This window comes from Pezoporus occidentalis, unplaced genomic scaffold, assembly GCF_034315485.1.
Source record: "Pezoporus occidentalis ecotype Australia unplaced genomic scaffold, CSIRO_AGI_Poc_V1 ctg105, whole genome shotgun sequence".
NCBI classification, from domain to species: domain Eukaryota; kingdom Metazoa; phylum Chordata; class Aves; order Psittaciformes; family Psittacidae; genus Pezoporus; species Pezoporus occidentalis.
This window is the reverse complement of record NW_026912832.1, coordinates 2,397,272-2,415,494: the sequence shown is the minus strand read 5'-3', so window position 1 is coordinate 2,415,494 and position 18,223 is coordinate 2,397,272. Positions and strand designations below refer to the sequence as shown.

General features: G+C 38.3%; 1 protein-coding gene across 15 annotated transcripts in view; it reads right to left on the bottom strand.

The window, feature by feature from the left end:
- Positions 1–18,223, bottom strand: part of MCF2L (MCF.2 cell line derived transforming sequence like) — a 155,788-nt gene that overhangs the window by 53,998 nt on the left and 83,567 nt on the right. For all 15 annotated transcript variants that reach the window (XM_062619785.1, XM_062619797.1, XM_062619697.1 and 12 more), the window contains one exon: positions 8,291–8,374. In XM_062619785.1, the coding sequence (XP_062475769.1) occupies positions 8,291–8,374 (84 nt within the window). The remainder of the gene's footprint in view (positions 1–8,290; positions 8,375–18,223) is intronic.

The following is an 18,223-nucleotide window of genomic DNA, read 5'->3' as shown; positions in this document are numbered from 1 at the left end:
ACAACACCGATCATGACAGCAACAGTGATTTGTGAAAATTACAGTGCACTACCCACTCCCAATGTCTTTGCTTCTAACCAGAAAAAGAAGACAAATATTTGAGCTCAGGATCATTTGATAAAAGAAATCACTGTTCCACTCCAAACTCACATGTAATTTGTGGTGAATCTGATTTTAATCTACCAGCTTACAGGCAATATGGTGCTACTAGCTCTTGAAATCAAACTGTCAGAAATCTGTGTTCTGAATGCATTTAAACAACAACAAAATGCAACTATTATGCAAAAAAATCACAAGTTTGCAAACATAACCTTTACAATACATCTGAATATGGCAATGTTAAGCCATGGGAATTAATTTTAGCTAAATAACATTCACAATACTAATGTAAGTGAAGACCGATTTTGATTCTATTACTTTTTTGCTCTACCCAGGCTCTCAGGACCAAAGCATTTTCCTCTCTCATTAAAAACAAGCAGTTTCAAGCATGATAATCATTATTTCTGTTACTCATGAGGTGCTCTGCTCTCTCTAGAATATCTATTTTTACATATAATTACACATTATTTGCTGTATCCCCACTGGTTACTTGCTTTGTTCTATTTAATTTCTATAAATAGGACATATGAAACAAAAGAACAACAACAGTAAGCTTACAGGACACATCCTAAAAGCAGAAGCCCAGGCTCTGACCTTCAGGGAGTTTCCAGACCACCACCGATTGTCAAGGGCAAATAGCACCATCCTGCCTTGACACTGCCTATTAATTTTAAGTTTCTAGTATACTCATCATGGTTATCTTGGGTGGAGATTACTCCGTCCTGCCACATGCTGCTAGAAGATAGTTGTTCACTGATTATCTTTTTCTCCAGTATTTTCCTGCTGGAACTTAAACACACATGTACCTTGAAATGCTGCTCAACTGCTTTTTTTCTATCAGGACCATCTGCAGAAAAGAGCTTAGAGCACAGTGACCTGAAGTGATACACATAATCAATTCTGTAGAATTTCAGCTTTAACATCACTGACCCTATAGAAGTTGCTTTCTATACTGCCGCTTTAAATACATGGCCATCAGCGGAAGATAGTCCACTCTGGCAAAGCAGTTGAGTGTTTGACACAGCAGATTGCAAAAAGGGCATGAGAAATAAAACAAATTAAAAATTCTACATATTAATTTTGTTTGTATTAAAATAATAGTAAAAGCAGTAGGTGGCTTCACTTTTTAAAGAGTCCTATATTTCATAATGAACCTTACTCAGAAAGGAATTGTTTTTTCCCTTTATCCTGAATTGCTTTTTGGTTTTCACCTCTGCAAAAGCAGCGTTGCACAGTTTATTGCTAAACTCACTGCTTAAAATCTGAGTTTTCTTCCCTTCTCCCAGAAGTAAAACAAGACAAAGAATTTAGAGGGAAGAGATAAACATGAAAGTTTAGGAATCTAGGTTGGGTTTTATTGTTTTTAGTGAGAGGGAAAGCATATGAGTGACAAAATGAACCGTTTACTTCTCCCATCCTTCTTGAAACACAGGTTTAAGGCAAAAATTTAAAGCATTTTATTAAAACCAATTCAAATTATGACCTTCCAACATCTCAGAATTATATACACCCAATTGCAAAAAGAATGAAATGTAAACTTAGACGAACTTTGAGTGCTACAATTCATGAAAATAATTCAGTTTGTACAGAGTAATTTTTAAAACAGGTGACCGGAATTTTAATCACCATCCAAAAAAGTAGCAATTTAACTGTAACGTTTTAATAAATTTAGGTTGGTTGATAGAGTTACTACTTCTAATTACTTCAGTCATAACCATGGGAAAATCATCTCTTTCTCCTTCACCTCTAGCTCACAGTACTGAAACTTCAGCCACATCTGTGGAACAGCCTAAATCTATTTATGGGGCAAGCTCTGTACACACTGGCACACACAAGCCCACTCTCTTATTTCTAGGGATAACCAGGGATGCTCTCACCTATACAGCTGGAATTGAATAGTTTTATGCATTCCTAAGAGAACCAAGTATGTCCTTGAGAGCATTGAGAATATTTTCTTAGTCTAATTTTAGTTGCCAGGTTTTTTTAAAATATAAATTTCTGAAAGGATATTAAGTCCCCTTCTTTTTTGTTAAAAAATATAAATACTGTTGTAACTATGCAAACGTCAGGTTGGATGGAGATTGAGCAACCTGACTAGTGAATTATGTCCTTACCCACAGAACGGGGGTTGGACTAGACGACCTTTAAAGGTTCCTTCCAAACTGTTCTGTGAGTCTATGAAAATGTGGAAAAACATTCAATATTATTTCTTCTTGAAATATTAAACAAATGCCACCTGAGTGCCAGCTTTAGGTTTTGTTTATTGTAAAGTGCATAAGAGAACACATGCCTTAAGAGAAGACAGCCCTTAAGCGTGTGCAATCAGTCCACACACATTTTACCTGAAATGGTTCCCAAGAATCACTTGAGACTTGTCTCATAAATGCAGCTGTAAGGAACATTCTCCAACTGAGAGGATTATTACTTTTCAGTCTAAAAATGGAAACATCATAGAAGTAAAGAGCACATATCAGCAATTAAAAAACTACCACACCGCTTCAAATGAAGTGGACCTGCTTCCATCCTACTTCCATGAGACTTCATTAAAGGCAAACTTTTTTATTAACTCACTTACACCTGACTTTTACAACCTATTTAACTGAAACTTCTTTAACAGATGTGGTATAAAAGAAAACACAGATTACTGCTCTGAAATGGTAATTTTTCAGTGGCTAAACATCTAAAATTTTACTAAACCTCCAGTTAGGTGGCGCTCTTCTGAACAGATCTACATGCCTTAGTCTAAAGCTGGTTTTTACAACAGCAACAACACTGGGATTTGGAAAAAAACGCATGTTAAAAACATGTTGAATTGCATTAGCTCCATGGGTTAGGCAGCAAAATCACTTAACTGTGCTTAAGAAACAGCACTTCATGTTCCTAACTTTTGCATATAATTATTTAAACAGCACCAACAATTAAAGTTATATGGACCAAAAGCATTGTGATCTTGCGTATGAATGGAGTGGAAAAATTATACTTGGAAAACTAGCTGTGCTATTGTGAGATGGGACTGGTAAAATTTACCTTATGTCTAGGTAATTTAGCTTTTATTCTTTATAATCTGCAACATCTAACTGCTCCTATCACAGCTGTAATATCTTTTGGGTTTGTTTTGTTTGGGGTTTTTTATTAAAACCATGACAAGTGGAAGGTCCTACACCTGGGTTGGAGCAATCCCAGGCACAGCTACAGGTTGGGCAGAGAAGAGATTCAGAGCAGCCCTGCTGAGAAGGACTTGGGGGTGTTGGCTGATGAGAAAATGAACATGAGCAGGCTTCAGCGTGCGCTCGCAGCCCAGAAAGCCAACCGTATCCTGGGCTGCATCAAAAGGAGCGTGGCCAGCAGGTCGAAGGAGGTGATCCTGCCCCTCTACTCTGCTCTCGTGAGACCTCACTTGGAGTATTGTGTGCAGTTCTGGTGTCCTCAACATAAAAAGGACATGGAACTGTTGGAACAAGTCCAGAGGAGGACAATGAGGATGATCAGGAGAATGGAGCACCTCCCGTATGAAGACAGGCTGAGAAAGTTGGGGCTGTTCAGCCTGGAGAAGAGAAGGCTGAGTGGAGACCTCATAGCAGCCTTCCAGTATCTGAAGGGGGCCAATAGGGATGCTGGGGAGGGACTCTTCATTAGGGACTGTAGTGACAGGACAAGGGATAACGGGTTCAAACTTAAACAGGGGAAGTTTAGATTGGATATAAGGAGGAAATTCTTTCCTGTTAAGGTGGTGAGGCACTGGAATGGGTTGCCCAGGGAGGTTGTGAATGCTCCATCCCTGGCAGTGTTCAAGACCAGGTTGGATGAGGCCTTGGGTGATATGATTTAGTGTGAGGTGTCCCTGCCCATGGCAGGGGGGTTGGAACTAAATGATCTTAAGGTCCTTTCCAACCCTAACTATTCTATGATTCTATTCTAGGATTCTATGATTAAGCAGGTAGGGTGATAGTAGTGCCAAACCAAGGAAATTATAACACTGTTTTACACAAATGTAATCAAAAGGTATGTTACTGACTTGGTGTCTAAAACCAATCTCATATAAGAAATAATTTCATTTCCATTTAAGATGGCACTAACAGGGAAAATTACAAAAACTATGAATTGTACATCATCTAAACTACACGCATGTGGGTGCACACACACATAGAGAAAAGGGTAATACCTCACAGTGTTGTGAAAGACACACTATTGTGGTTTTTTTTTGGTAAGGCCAGCAAAATACAGGAACAGCAAAGAGATTGGTCAGACTTCCAGGAAAGAAGAGCAGGAAACCATTTTGCAATGTTCCCCTAATTATTCCCCTCCTCAGACATAAGGAAAGGTTTTCTTAGAAATACTCTGCCTAACCCCACAAAAAGGAAGCAAGGTAGCTGGATATAATTGGATGATGATGAAGCAAAGAGATAGGTCTTCCAGCCTGAATCTATAATGCAAATTAAATAGCTTTCAGACTATTAAAAAAAAAAAAGTGATCCCTATGTTGATCAATATGCACACACAAAAGCAGGAGCATCAACATCATTAAACAGTTTAGAACTACATCTTTGGTTCAAAAGACCTAGCTTAAGTAAAGTAACCTTATTTGTAGTCATGTCAAAAGCAAATTTCTTGCCTGAATGAGAGAAAGGCTTACTACAGATTTTGCTTTACTGTTATGGTGGTTCAGCTATTATGTCTCTATGTTTCTGATAAAGAATTTCTCCTTTCTCCTTGCATAATACACTGGAGTACTTAGGAGTATCTGAAATTACATGTAGACTTCAATGAGGTAGTGGATAAAAGCTTCTCTGCATACCCTTTGCAAATAAAAATAGAATTAGAGAAATATATTAAAATATTCTTTCCTTGAAATGAGAGAGAATTTTTATTTGTGTACCTTTCCAAGCTGCATCAGCCCAGGCTCATAAGCAGCAAGTGTACTGGCTCAGAAACCAGACTGAGTTAAGTAAATTTGTACCTGAAAGTATTTGAACTGGAGATCTCTTAGCCAAGGATTCATTTCTTTCTTTTCTCTTTTTTACTATTTTTTTTCTTTTAAAAAATAAATCTCTATGGAAAGTGGGTTTAAGACAGTGAATATAAAACAGCAGTTAAGTTTATACCTGCACAAGACAGAAACTGCTACATAATACCTCTTCCACTGTCAATGTGCAACAGACATTGACCATGTTATATCAGCAGCATAGAGTCGAAATTTTTAACTAACTGATGCAATGTATGTGGTACAGGACCCACTCAGAAGTTCTCAAACACAATTTTACAGACAGACTTGGCACCTGTGGAGACTTCAAAGGGAACAGTTTAACTAGTGAGGTATTTTCAGGTCATTTCACCACAGGTAAGCAAGAACATAGCCAAGTAAACAAAGTTACAAAGAGCAAAGAGAAGCTTATTATTTAGAATGATAATTTAAAAGGACAGAGATATGAGCATTTGGAAAGCTAGTACCAATGCTAACTTTTTCCAACAGCAGGAAAAACAACTATGAATTGATGGGTAAAAATGCAAGTACCATGAACTCATATTTGTATTTCTTTTAATGGAAATATTTTGTTTGAAGTTGTTCAGTGCAAAGAGGCATTCAAAGGAAAGCAAGTTGAAATAACTGGTTCAGTACTTATAGTGTCCAAGAGTCTCACCTGCACATCACATAGCTTGTACAATTCAAAATTCATATAAACATACACACCTGTCTGTACATTCCTCTTCATCTACATTCATTTTAACATATCTGCATACAGCAATGGCAGATCATTGCAAAGTTGGGTATGAAAGTCACACAATACCTTTCCAATCAAGGAAAGAATACAGAAAATACTAATAAAAATAAATATAAAATGTGAATGAAATACTGTAAGGAACTGAAGCATTAATGAAAGTTTTTGTTTAAATTTTTTTCATTCCAAACCTAAATTTGGCTGTTTCTGCAGCACTTCCATTATGACGTAGAGGGACACAAATTACTTTGTATCTGCTGAGGAAAAGAGAACAAGGGAAAAAAAATGACCCCAATTTACACCAAAACACAGGAAGTAGCCCAGAAGGGGTACAGTCTTTAGGCACAGAAGTAGACTAGGTTTCTTTCACTATTCAAGCAAATGTTCCACGAGACCTAGATACATCCTATTAGAGACACTAAAGTGATTCTCAAGTATATGTCACATTCCTATTACAAAGCCAAAACCTAAACCTTGAAAAGCATCTAACACATTATTCAAATCACCATACCTGCAAAGCTGATATCTACTAAATGTATTTGTAATCTATGGACTTTCATTCTAACGGTTTTTGCACTAGGTCCTAAAATTCGATTTCCAAGGCAACTTAGTAATAAGCAGAAAAATCCCCTTCACCTGAACTATGAGTGTCTTAACTGACATTACAGCAAAGCCACCTGGTAGCACAACTGCAAGAACAAATTGTGCGTAAATCAAGTTACCAAAATATTATCTCTGCTCCTTTGCTCACAGAACCTGTACCACTATTTGGTACAGCACAGAAAATTGACTGTTAGTGTCCCACAATAGAATGTTACCATAAGAGAGTTGAAGTCCAAAGTGAAATGAAAATGCCCAACAGTCAAATTGCCCAAGAATAATAAAATACAACAGAGAATATAGTTACAGTCCACAGTAATGCAGCTGGCCTAGTATTTGGAAAAAAACCCAGACTTCTAGTAGACAGCAGAGTGAATAAACAGAATAGAATGAGGAATGGCAGCTCTTACTAAGCTCCACTGCACAGCGCATGTAAGGTACGCTGAAGATGCTTGTAGTTGTGTGAACTCAACAATCTTAAAATGTGAACAATTTCCAGTTGGACCCAATGAGATTTTTTTTCAACTTATCAGTTTCTCCCTTCATTTTTGAGGCACAAAGTGTAAACCCTACTTCCTGGTTCCCAAATAGGCTGATTCTTGTATAACACTATTATGAGCTGTTTTCGGAGGCTGAGTAAGAAGGAAGAGCCTGGAAAGTCAACTGACAAGAAAAACAATTGTAGCTTAAGTACCATCATTTCAAATGGAGCATGAACAGCCAACTTCATAAACAAAATGATGTTATTTCCAAGTGCTACCACCACCCCTTAGAAAACACAGTCACTACCACAGACCCACACTTAGTTTACCTTGTGTGGCAGGGACAAATCATAATTAATGGTTAATTATAAGTACAGGATTCAATGAGCTATTACCATGCAAAGTGGCATATTTCTTCATTCTCCCATGTCTCTTGATCTTATGCATTGAGGGGTTAAAAGGAAAAGGGAGTAATAATGATTCACTTGTCCCACAACGTGGGGCAAATGCTCCTTGTACTGAAGGAGGCGAGGCAGGGCAGGGCAGCTCTGCAAAGCCACTGATGCTCTCCCTATGTATGGAAGGAAGGGCAGGGCAGTAACTCCAGCAAGTTCACTGCTGCACAACTAGGAGAGCTTTACAGGCAGGAAGTGTGAAAACAAACTCAGAAGCTTGTCAGCCACCTGACACAGCCTGATCATTGAGCAAATGAGCTATATCTCCTTTTACCCGTTATGAGCCAGTGATGGTCCCAGCACTGAGATGGACCAAGTTCTGCAACCAACATTTGCTTGGCACAAACACAGGTCCCCATCACCTACCTGGCACAGGTTATCCAGGGGGAAAGATGCTCTGTGCTGGGTGAATATGGCTGTGCTGCTTTTAGAGATGGTTTTACACCTAAGCAGGTTCCTTTGTAGATGGCAGACAGTAATACCACACCAAAAACCCTGTCCCAGATCTTGATGCTATATGTGCCTGACCCTAGCACTGAGGCTGCAGGGGAACACGGTACCGTGCTGCTCATTTCAGCACTTAGGTTGAGACCAAGGTGTCAACTTGGGCTTCAGTATCAAACCTGACAATAGAGCCAGTGGCAGCTGAGGCTGTGGGCCAAGGACTGCAAGACCATAGCAACCACCAACACATCCATGCTGCGTTGTCCAGTTAACTGAAAAATTAACTATAATCTAAAATTTCTATTAGACTTCTTTTTTTTAAATAAAAAAACCCCATCTTGTAAATCCTTAAGTACCAAGTCTAGATAGGCTGTATTTTGAGTTGCTCATAAATACGAATTTCTCCTGTATCAGACATCAGAAACTGTGAAAGCACAACAGGCTGAAGCATTCATCTAAGAAATGCGTATAGGAGGGAACACCATAGTCTTACCTGACAGGTAAGCAAATTGTTTCTTTAACTGGTCCTGAATATCTGCAGCATAGAGGGGAATGATATCCTGATGCATGATTTCATCTGTGGAGGAAAAAAAAAAAAAAAAAAATTTGCATTGCAGAACTCATCTTGTGTAAAATGTCACAGCAGACATAAAAAAGAAAAACAAACAAAAAAACCCCCATAAACACCCAGAAAACTGTCCAAGTTTTGAAATTTTTCAAGTGTGTGCCAAGGGCAAGCTTTTCTTTGAACAGCATACTGATAAAAGAGTGAAGTAATGTGGATTTGCTGACACTTGGAAGCAGTGAGGGATGTCACTGAACCATTGCAGAGCTAATATTCCTCAGGAATGATATTAAACAGTGGGGATTTTTACACATCAAATTCAATTTTTATTAAAATCTTCTCAACTCACACATAAAGAGAAACTTAAGATCCCTCTAGCCTGTTGTCTAATGTTCAAATACCCCAAAGCAATAGCATTCAAGAAGGTAGAACAGGGTTGAAAGTATATCCTCACACTGAACACACACATTCATACTTACACAATGAAATGTACCGCTTAATCTTTTATCTCAGCCCTTTCACTTCAGCCTAATGACAAACATACTGCTTTCCCGAGTTTCCATTTTTTGCCATAGTGTTTGAGCAGAAATGTTTCCCACAGTGTATTTCCAGAGGTCAAGCAGAAACCTAAGTTACGCTGAGCATGATACAGACTGACACAGAGTTGCCCTGTTCATTAAACTATGATCTCATTGTTCTGTAAGAAATAAAAAAGTTTTACTCCTTTGGAATTCCTAAAAAATAATTATTCTACATTTTTAGCCTGACTAAAAGTAGTGAAGGGATAACCTGTAATTTTCATTATTCAGTTTTGAACATTTCTTTTCATCTGACATTGTATAAAGAAGTTGTTTTTTTTTTTTAATGTATACACTGGAATGCCATTAAGATAGACTCTGATACTCAGAACCGTGAATATGCATAGAAAAACTAAGTAAAAACCTAAAAGTGATGCAAGGATAAGTGTCATCTGCCTTGAAGCACAAGCTGATAAAGCAGGAGTAGAGTTCTGGCCCTCAGGACGGGACTTGCTATTACCGAGTTCTTTCAAATGCTAGATCTTGAGCAGAGCACCACTCACTTCTTATAAGTGATTCTCATATATATAAAATTCTGAGAATTGCAGCTATTTAAGAACAGCAAAAAACCCCATTTTCAGTTACTTGTTCCAGATAAGCAACAACTAATACCAGGAGACAGAACTTCTCTGTTCTCTTTCAGCCAGTCAGGCAGAGGAAAACCCATGACCATTTTCAAGGTCACACACTGATCAGAGCTATTTTTCTCCATCCGGTGAACTGTTGCTTGATCAGAAGACCTCTGCATACCACATTGTCAAATACATCAGTGACTTTTAAGTCATATTTCACCCAGACCCTCAGTTGTGTCATCATCTTAATGTTCTTAAGAGAAAACTGAACACAGATCTTTCTAAAGTCCAACTGCAGATGGCCAAGTCATCTCCAGAACGGTGGACCCTGCCCTCTAAAGGCAAAAGGATTTTAGACTTTGTTTATTGTCAGTGCCTTTTAATATAAGAAGTCCTCCAGCAGCAGTGTTTAAGAAACTAAACACCCCTGATTCTCCAAAACTATGCCTGCAGGTGGACCCATTTACCGGAATATAAACTATTATCCGATCAGTGCCTCATTTTTTGATGGGAGATGGGAAAAGGGAAAAGAATGTAATCCCTTTGTTACATGCCATCCTGCCTACAGTCACAGGCAGAAATAATCTTCATTACTGTAACTTAAGCATGTAATAAAATAGGTGTGTTTTATATATGTAAGTAAATACATGACACACAACATTCAAGCGGGCAAGACATTCATAAGGCAGGATAAAATCCTTTTGTGTTTCCCAAATATATAATTATAATGATTGCCCTTTCCTCATGTGTCCACGATACCGATCCCACTGTAGTCCTGACTTGTGCTGTATAAAGGTCCAAGGCTAGATTCTAGATTTGATTGCCTGAACATTCCCTCTGGTAGAAGCAGCAGCTTTTGCAAGCAGCACAGGGCAGCCCCACAACCTTGTCGGCAAACACTGTTTCACTGAAAAGACAGTATTTTCCCACTCCTGTTTTAAACTTAGTTTAAACATAAATTTAAAAGCCAGTCTGTTTGCAACCGGAGGAGCAGCACACCGTGCCCCCTTACAGACAGAAAACCTCCAGCAGCCCTTCCTGCTGCGCTGTCTACCAAATCACATCTCAAATTGCTCTTGCTGATTTGGTTTCTGGACACACTTTTGGAAGCAGAATATGCATTAACATCAGAGATCATTTTTAACAATTTGAAACAACCAAGATAACCAATAGCAGTTCAAAACAAAGCAAGAAAATGCAGCTCTTGGAACTGCTGACCATTTCCCATCCAGCAGTTTGACTGGATATGCTTGAACCCCATGTCAGTGCTCACAGATACAGCCAGAAATCCCTCTCCAATACCCTCTGCTTCCTTTCAGAGGAGACGCAATTGTAAAACCTCATTGCTCTGCATCATTTCCTTCATATTTAGCACCCCTCTAGAAAAGCAATTTCATCACAGTTTGGGACTTAATCCGATTTCACTTCAATTTTGTCCATCATTAATTGAACACACCATTTCTTTAACAGGATAAAGTAAGAAAAGGCAGGCATGCTAAACAGTCTGTGAAAGGGCACACACTCCTTACACTCATGGACTTTAGGGAAAATAATTTCTTGGAAATATTCTTTAAATAGAGAATCTGCCACCTGCTAAATTCCTTAGGGTCAACTTCCATTTTAGTAAAGCTAATTAAGTGCACATTAAAATACAGAATTACTGAAAATCTTTCACTGTTTTATAAGGTATTTTTGAGGTAGTCTTGAACTCTCACTTACATGGATTAAGATTTACACAGCCATGATTTTCCCCTTTCTACACGGACTGCTTTATGTAGTATTTTCAAAACAGAGAACTAAAAGTTCATCTGTTTTACAGTATCCAAAATCCATAGCTGAAAAAAAGATGCTTATATCAGAATGTGCTAGAATACACAAGACTTTCCTGAAGAGCTCAATTAAAAAGAGTTTTCGAGAGTAGCTTGCTTAAAAGAAAGCCCCTGGGATTTATTGTGCTCCTCCTATTGTAGGTGCTAATGAACAGTAAAATAATATTCTGTAAAATTTTTACCTCTTTTTATCATCATCATCATTATTTAAAGCTGAACACACACAATAGCTGGGAATGTACATTTTTCTTTTCTAAGCCAACAACTGGAGGCTCTTTAAACAAAAGCCACATTATTTAGCCCTTAAATTATAAGAGAGGAGAGAATTGTCATCTTACTAACATAAAGGAGTCAGTTAAATATGTGGTTCTTAGAAAAAAAGCATTTCTCTCTAAAAATGTGAATGACAGCCTTACATATATATCATCTTCTAATTCAGTTTTAAATCTTGCTTTGATAGTCCTGTCTCTACGATGGAGAAAGATGGCTTAAAGGGGCCTGACCCCATCCCATCAAACACACCTGACTGCATTTCAAATGAAGCAGGATGACAGATTTAAGCATGAGGACACAGAGATAACTTGTGCTTGAATTACCAGATGCCAGTAAACCCTGAAGAAACCTGGATCTGAGGAAACAAGCAATGTCACTCAAGTCAAGAGTTTCACTGTTTCACTTACTGGTAAAAGGTTCCCCTTTCTTTTCTGATCAAACTGAAACTCATCATCATTCAGAGTTTGTCTGATATGTGTAAGCAAAACCATCTTCACATAAAACAACACTGAAGGGGAATCTGAACAGTCCGTATCTACATTACATGGAAGGAAGTCTCCGGACACAACTCATGAGCCTCTCGTAATGGGTTTAATCAAATTCCCACTGAGCCAGTTGGAATTACACCAACCTTTCATTAGTCCTGCCTGAAATTCTATGGCCATTACTCTATACCGACTTGAAAGCCATCCTGTTTGTACACATACAGACACAATTATGCCTTTCAGCACAGATCCCAAGAGCCCACCATAAAGCAAACTACAAATGATTTTTTCTCTTCCTCTTTCTAGCCAAATCATCAAGATTTTCCTGAAAACATATCTATGGCTTCTCTATGAAATTCATGCCTTATATTGAAAAAATAATGTCTTTTTCTAAACCAGTTTTGTTTTGCTTCTCCTCTGCAACAGCCTACCCACTCAAAAAGTTGAATGCCCTTTATGAAGGGGGTCTTCATTTGAAAAATCTCTTCATTAAAGCACCCTCCCATCTGGTAATTATAAATGCAAGATAATGACTTTCAGAACAGTCCCTTCATCTCTCTCAGCCTCAAGGCAAACCTTTCATTTCCTCATTCTTCCCTCTTCATCTTCACCCCCCGACCACCATCACTAACAGTCAGCTCCTTTGTGTAGCCCCCAAAGGAGGAAGGGCCAGAGCAGCAGAACTAGTGAAGATAGCCCTCTTCCATGCTAACCCACATGAAACTACTGAGCTAGTAAAGATGCTGAGAGAGGTCTCCAGTTTTAAACTGAATTTGAAAAAGCACTGCTAAATACTGACAATGTCTGCAAGCTCTCTGCTAGGTGTGCTCAAGCACAACAGCTGCAGGCCTAGTTCCTTGGGTTCATGTGCTATTTGCAGCTACAACAGGCAGATGACAGGACTTCATACCAGTGTTCATTAAGTATTAAAACCTCACTGGTTTGAAATATCTTCAGAAAAAGTTAATTTCTATTTTATTTGACTACACTGCAATCAAAACAAAGGGCCAGGAAAAGCAACTGATGAAACCTCTGGAATTCTCATGCTTTCTGCTAAAGTGTAGTTGGGAAGGAAATTATCACCTGGGTAAAACAGTGCTCTCACAACTTGCTCATTTCTGGTGAGCTAAAACATCCCACGCAAGCAGGAAATACAAATTCCTTGCTTCTACCAACATCCCGATTGCCAGCACAAAGAGAAATAAAGCAACCTAGTGTTCCAAACAGCTTCATATGGCACTGGGTGTCCAAGAAACATTTTAGATGATACAGTTATATATGAATTTTACTTGTAACAGCTTTACAACCTACAGTCAAGCTACGATTCCCATTCCCTCTATAAGTCAGAAAAGACAATTTCCTCTCAAGAGCCCTGGTGCATAAACCAGATCCTCAACTTAAGATACTTTTAAGTGAATCATGCTTTATATAAGTTCAACCTCTGCAGCATTACTAGCATCAGTTCATTTTCTAGGCCTCTATAGCCTATTGCTATAGAGAAATGTGTAGCCCATGACACGTGTAGCTACAATAGGCCAGACTGGAACCCACACCTTTTCAGTGTTAAGTAAGGGTCTAGTTGAGTCAAGATTTGAAAACGGTACTGCCAAAGAAAATCTAAAACTTTAGGAGTAATGTTCCCTCTGTTATAAGCCTATACACAGTGGACAGAGGCATCTAATGTTTGAGTGGTGTTTTGAATGCCTCATACATCAGAATCCTTGAGCATGAAGATCTTCCACAAAGTCTGTGATATTTCTGCAGCACTTTTCATGACCCCTAAGTTTTGGTAATGTTTAAATTATTCAATTGAAATGAAACTTGATAACTCTGCTCATTTAATCATACTTGAAGAATACCACAACTACTCCAAAGACAACTAAATTAACACCAAGAGGCTGCAATTCCAGAATTTAAATACAAGGGGCAGAAAATTTTCATGGGTGAAATAACAAAAAAATTTAACTCCTACTTCCTGCAATGCAAAATAAAAGATAAAAGTCCACCTCTTTCTTCTTCTTGATCAGAGTTGGAGATTTAGCACAGGACTATCTACAAAACTGCAAGGATAATGGTTCAGTTTCAGGTAAGGAGATTAAATACTGATCCTTAAAAAAAATAATAAAATAAAATAGAGGCATACAGCAAATGCAGTGTTGCTGGGTTGGCACAAGATTACAGGAGGTGTAATTGTCCCCATACCTGTTCAAAAGCATGATTCGAGGGCTAGCAAAGATTTTGGTTTCTCCCAAACTCTTCCCTAAAATTTTGGGGTTTGACCACTTATATTGTATGTCAAAGGATGTACTTGGTGTTGTTCTCTTTCTTCTTCCACCTCCCCTTCTGCAAAAGGCAACAAAATTCTTTGTCATAGTTTGCCTAAATAGTATCACCTCAAAGCACAAACATGAGAGCAAATATAATCCTCCCTTTTCCACATACAGTAGCTGTACTTACAGGATACAGTCCTAAATACTACAGCTTCTTCCTCTTTGCTTCATCAGTCACACCTGCTTGACACACATACTCCATAGTCCCACAGCTTCTCAGGGATCAGCTTTAATTTTGGCTACAGCTTAAAAGAGTGACCAAATACTTGCTAATCTGTAACTAGAAGAAAATGCTGTAATAATTAGAAAGTCAATCTAGGGATCAACAACAAGACCTGGTATTTCTTTGTACTTGAAAAAATTCTAAAACAAGGTAAAAGGGCAGGGAGGGAGGAAAGCTGATGTTATTTTTTGCAGGAAATATGAAACTGTTACCGATTATGTCATTAATTACATTTTTTTCCCCATGCTTTTGGTCCATCCAGTGCTAAGGTGAACCTAGTATGTTTTTGGTGAGAAAGAGATGTTCTCTGTGCTATTTCAAGTCATAATAAGTACTCCCTTCCCAAACTGAGAAGTACAGGGAACCTTGAGTCATGCCACACAGCCATATTATAACAAAGATTTTGTTAGCCACATAGAGGACTTAAAAGGCAACAATACGGTCACATTTACTTACTACCTACAAGTAAAAATTAACCTGGTGCATACAGCATGCTATCACTGTTACAACAATAATATTCCTCTCATCCTCTTTCCATGAGAAAGAGAAGCCTGCTGGTAAACCCTTTTCTGCTCTTGCAGGATGGTTTCAGACTGCTAGGAACCATGCCACAAAACCAGCATTAAAATAGTTCCAAACTGCAGCATCATTAACTCCTTAATGCTGCAAATCATGCTGAGTGTGTAGTATAAAAACATTTCTAAAGTGTCAGATGTACTCAGTCACCTACGAGCAGCAGATTTTGCAAAAAGCAAAATTTTCTTTTTTTTTTTTTTTTCTGGAGAAATATCAGATACAGACTGAGCAGCAGAGAATGCTCCCCTAGCCAGCACTCTAGTAATATTCTAGTAATTCTAGTATTCTAGTAACACTCTAGTAATGAGTGACCCAGATGTGTCTCAGTACTTAAGCAACCAAGTCTCCATGGAATAATAAAAATGCTAGATTTTACCAACTGTATTTAGTAAGATTTAATGCTCTGAGAAAACCATTAAAGGAATTTTGCTTTCTAAGTACTAGAGCCTCGCAAAGAAGGGGAAGCCTTAAAAATATGGAAAATGGAAACATCAACTCCTAATAAAAGAGCTGCAGGCAAATTATAGGACTTCATCATGACTTAAGAACTAATGATGCAATCACAAAGCTTAAACACATATGCTAAAGTGGACATCTTTTCAGGCAACCACACCAAACATTCTTCTTACTGAAACCACCTGTTTTCAACCCTCTCTGTGCAGAAAAATACATGCCTCAAAGCATACCCCAAAAGTTTAACTGAAAAGTCAACAAGTACAGGATCAGCTGCCTCAACATTTGGCAACTCTACTAAACAGAACACTGTTCTTGGAGGATATTTTGGAATCAAGGTAGAGATTTTTAAACGATATGTGTTTTTACTCTTGATCTGAAAATTAAAATCACTTTTATAAAACAGCAAAGTGGTAAAATCTAATTGTTTATTGTAGAGATCTATTCTGGAGAGAAATTATAGCAGTGTTAGCAATCATGAGGTTGTCACAGGATGGTCTGGATTGGAAGAGACCTTTGAAGATCATCTAGAGTAACACCCCATGGGTGGGGGACATCTTTCACTAGATCAGGCTCCTCAAAGCCCCCATCCAACCTAAACTTCCACACTTGCAGGGATGGGGCATCCACAACTTCTCTGGGCAACCTGCTCCACTGTCTCACCACCCTCATTATATATATAAAAAAAAAAAATAAAAATTTTTCTTATGGCCAAAATAAACCTACCCTCTTTCACCTTAAAGCGGTGATCTTCATGCTGCCATTGTAGGCCCTGATAAAAAGTCTTTCTTGAATTTTATCATTTCAGTGATATGAAGGATAGCTAGAATCACTTCTAACAAACAATGTATTTTATGGCACTTTGACACAAGCACATTTTCATTAGTTTACAGATGTATGGTTCTATGTTTTGAAAGGGGATAAGAAGCACTTCCTGACTGTGAGAGAGAACGAAGAGCAAAGTGTCCACTAAGTGACTTATTTGGAGCTGAGGACTAGTTTTCAGCTAAGATATTTATTTAGTTGCTTGTACACTTCCCAGTATGTGGGACAGATGACTTACAAAGAAGAGGTTGCAGAGTTCATAACCAAATTGGCTGTCCCACCTTACCACACAGATGCCAGAGTCATTAATGAAGTAGCTCTCGAACCACTGTGGCTTACTACCCAATGCCATTAAAAAGATGAACTCCATCATGTGTCTCTAAAGCAATGCTAATATGAACTGCTTCAGGCAATCTGAACAGAGGCAGGACACGGACATGGTTCAGTATCTCTGTGGGAGATCAGATAAAGGGAGATACTGGGTTCAGTATCTCTCTACAACAGGGAGTTAAAGAATCTCTTAATACAAGACAGTCACCTTTGCTGCTCACATGCAGTGTTTTGAAGGCAGCATGCTACAGGCTTGGCAAGAGCCTCCTCTTCTTTGCTTTACAGAACTCCATTTTCATATTTTTTAGGTCTCAGACTGGAAAATGTATGGATGCTTCATTTAAGAATCTGGCATATGGCTGTAATGACTAATCAAGTTCTACTAAATAAAGCTCTGGCCCTGTAAGCAAGGCCAGTTTTTGTTGGAAACTAAGTGTGCAAACCAAATCAACAAAGATTCAATTTATTGGATTCAATTCAATGTCTCATCTGCAAGAAAAACATTAGATTCTGCTTCCATAAACGCAACAGTCTAATTAGATGTTACCTCTATTTTGAGAGGTTGTTTTGCTATACTTTCAGTCCAAAGATTGATAGCTTTCTCTTAAAAATCCTTGCTTAGAACTTAAAACCAACAAAACCCTATCATGTACAAACTGAGAAGTGGATAGTTCACTTATTCTGAATGTGATGACTTTCAAAATTTCTCTCACCTAAGTGAGCATAAAACCAGAAAATGAGACCAAGAACAGCAGAGCTGAACTTAGTTTGCTACAATTCCACAGCTCCATGGAATGAAGGTGTATAAAAGCCAGGGTCTTTAAAAAGTACTGGCAGTGACTGCTTTCCATTTTCAAAGGCTTTGGGTTTTCTGCATAAAACAGAGATGCATTTTGAAGGGAAGATACAGGGCTGCATTTTGAAGAGAAAAGCAATGTCAATGAAGAAAGTTCTGAATATTTAATGCTTAGAGAAGTGTCCAAGCCTCAGTGTCTATAAAAGTATTTGGGGAAACAAACATGTAAGGCTCCCCTCATTTCAAGGTAACATGGTAACGATGAGAGACAGAATCTCTCAATCACGCGCAGTGAAGAGGCTAAGGAACAAACTTTGACCTTGAACATCCTCATCTGAAGCCTCATTTGGCCTCACTGAGGAGTCTTCTCCTTTGAGACTGAAGATAAGTTAATGTTAACAAGCAAAAAACCAAATGAACAAAGTAAGTCACATCAGTGGTTTTAGGATGATGATTTACTTCTATAAACCCAGACCTATATCCCATGCCAATAATTTGTTTCCTAAGAACTGTTCACAACGCTCAAAAAAGATCCTGTGTCAACAACTAACAGCTTCACAGGATGCAAAACTATCACCCAATAGGAGATCC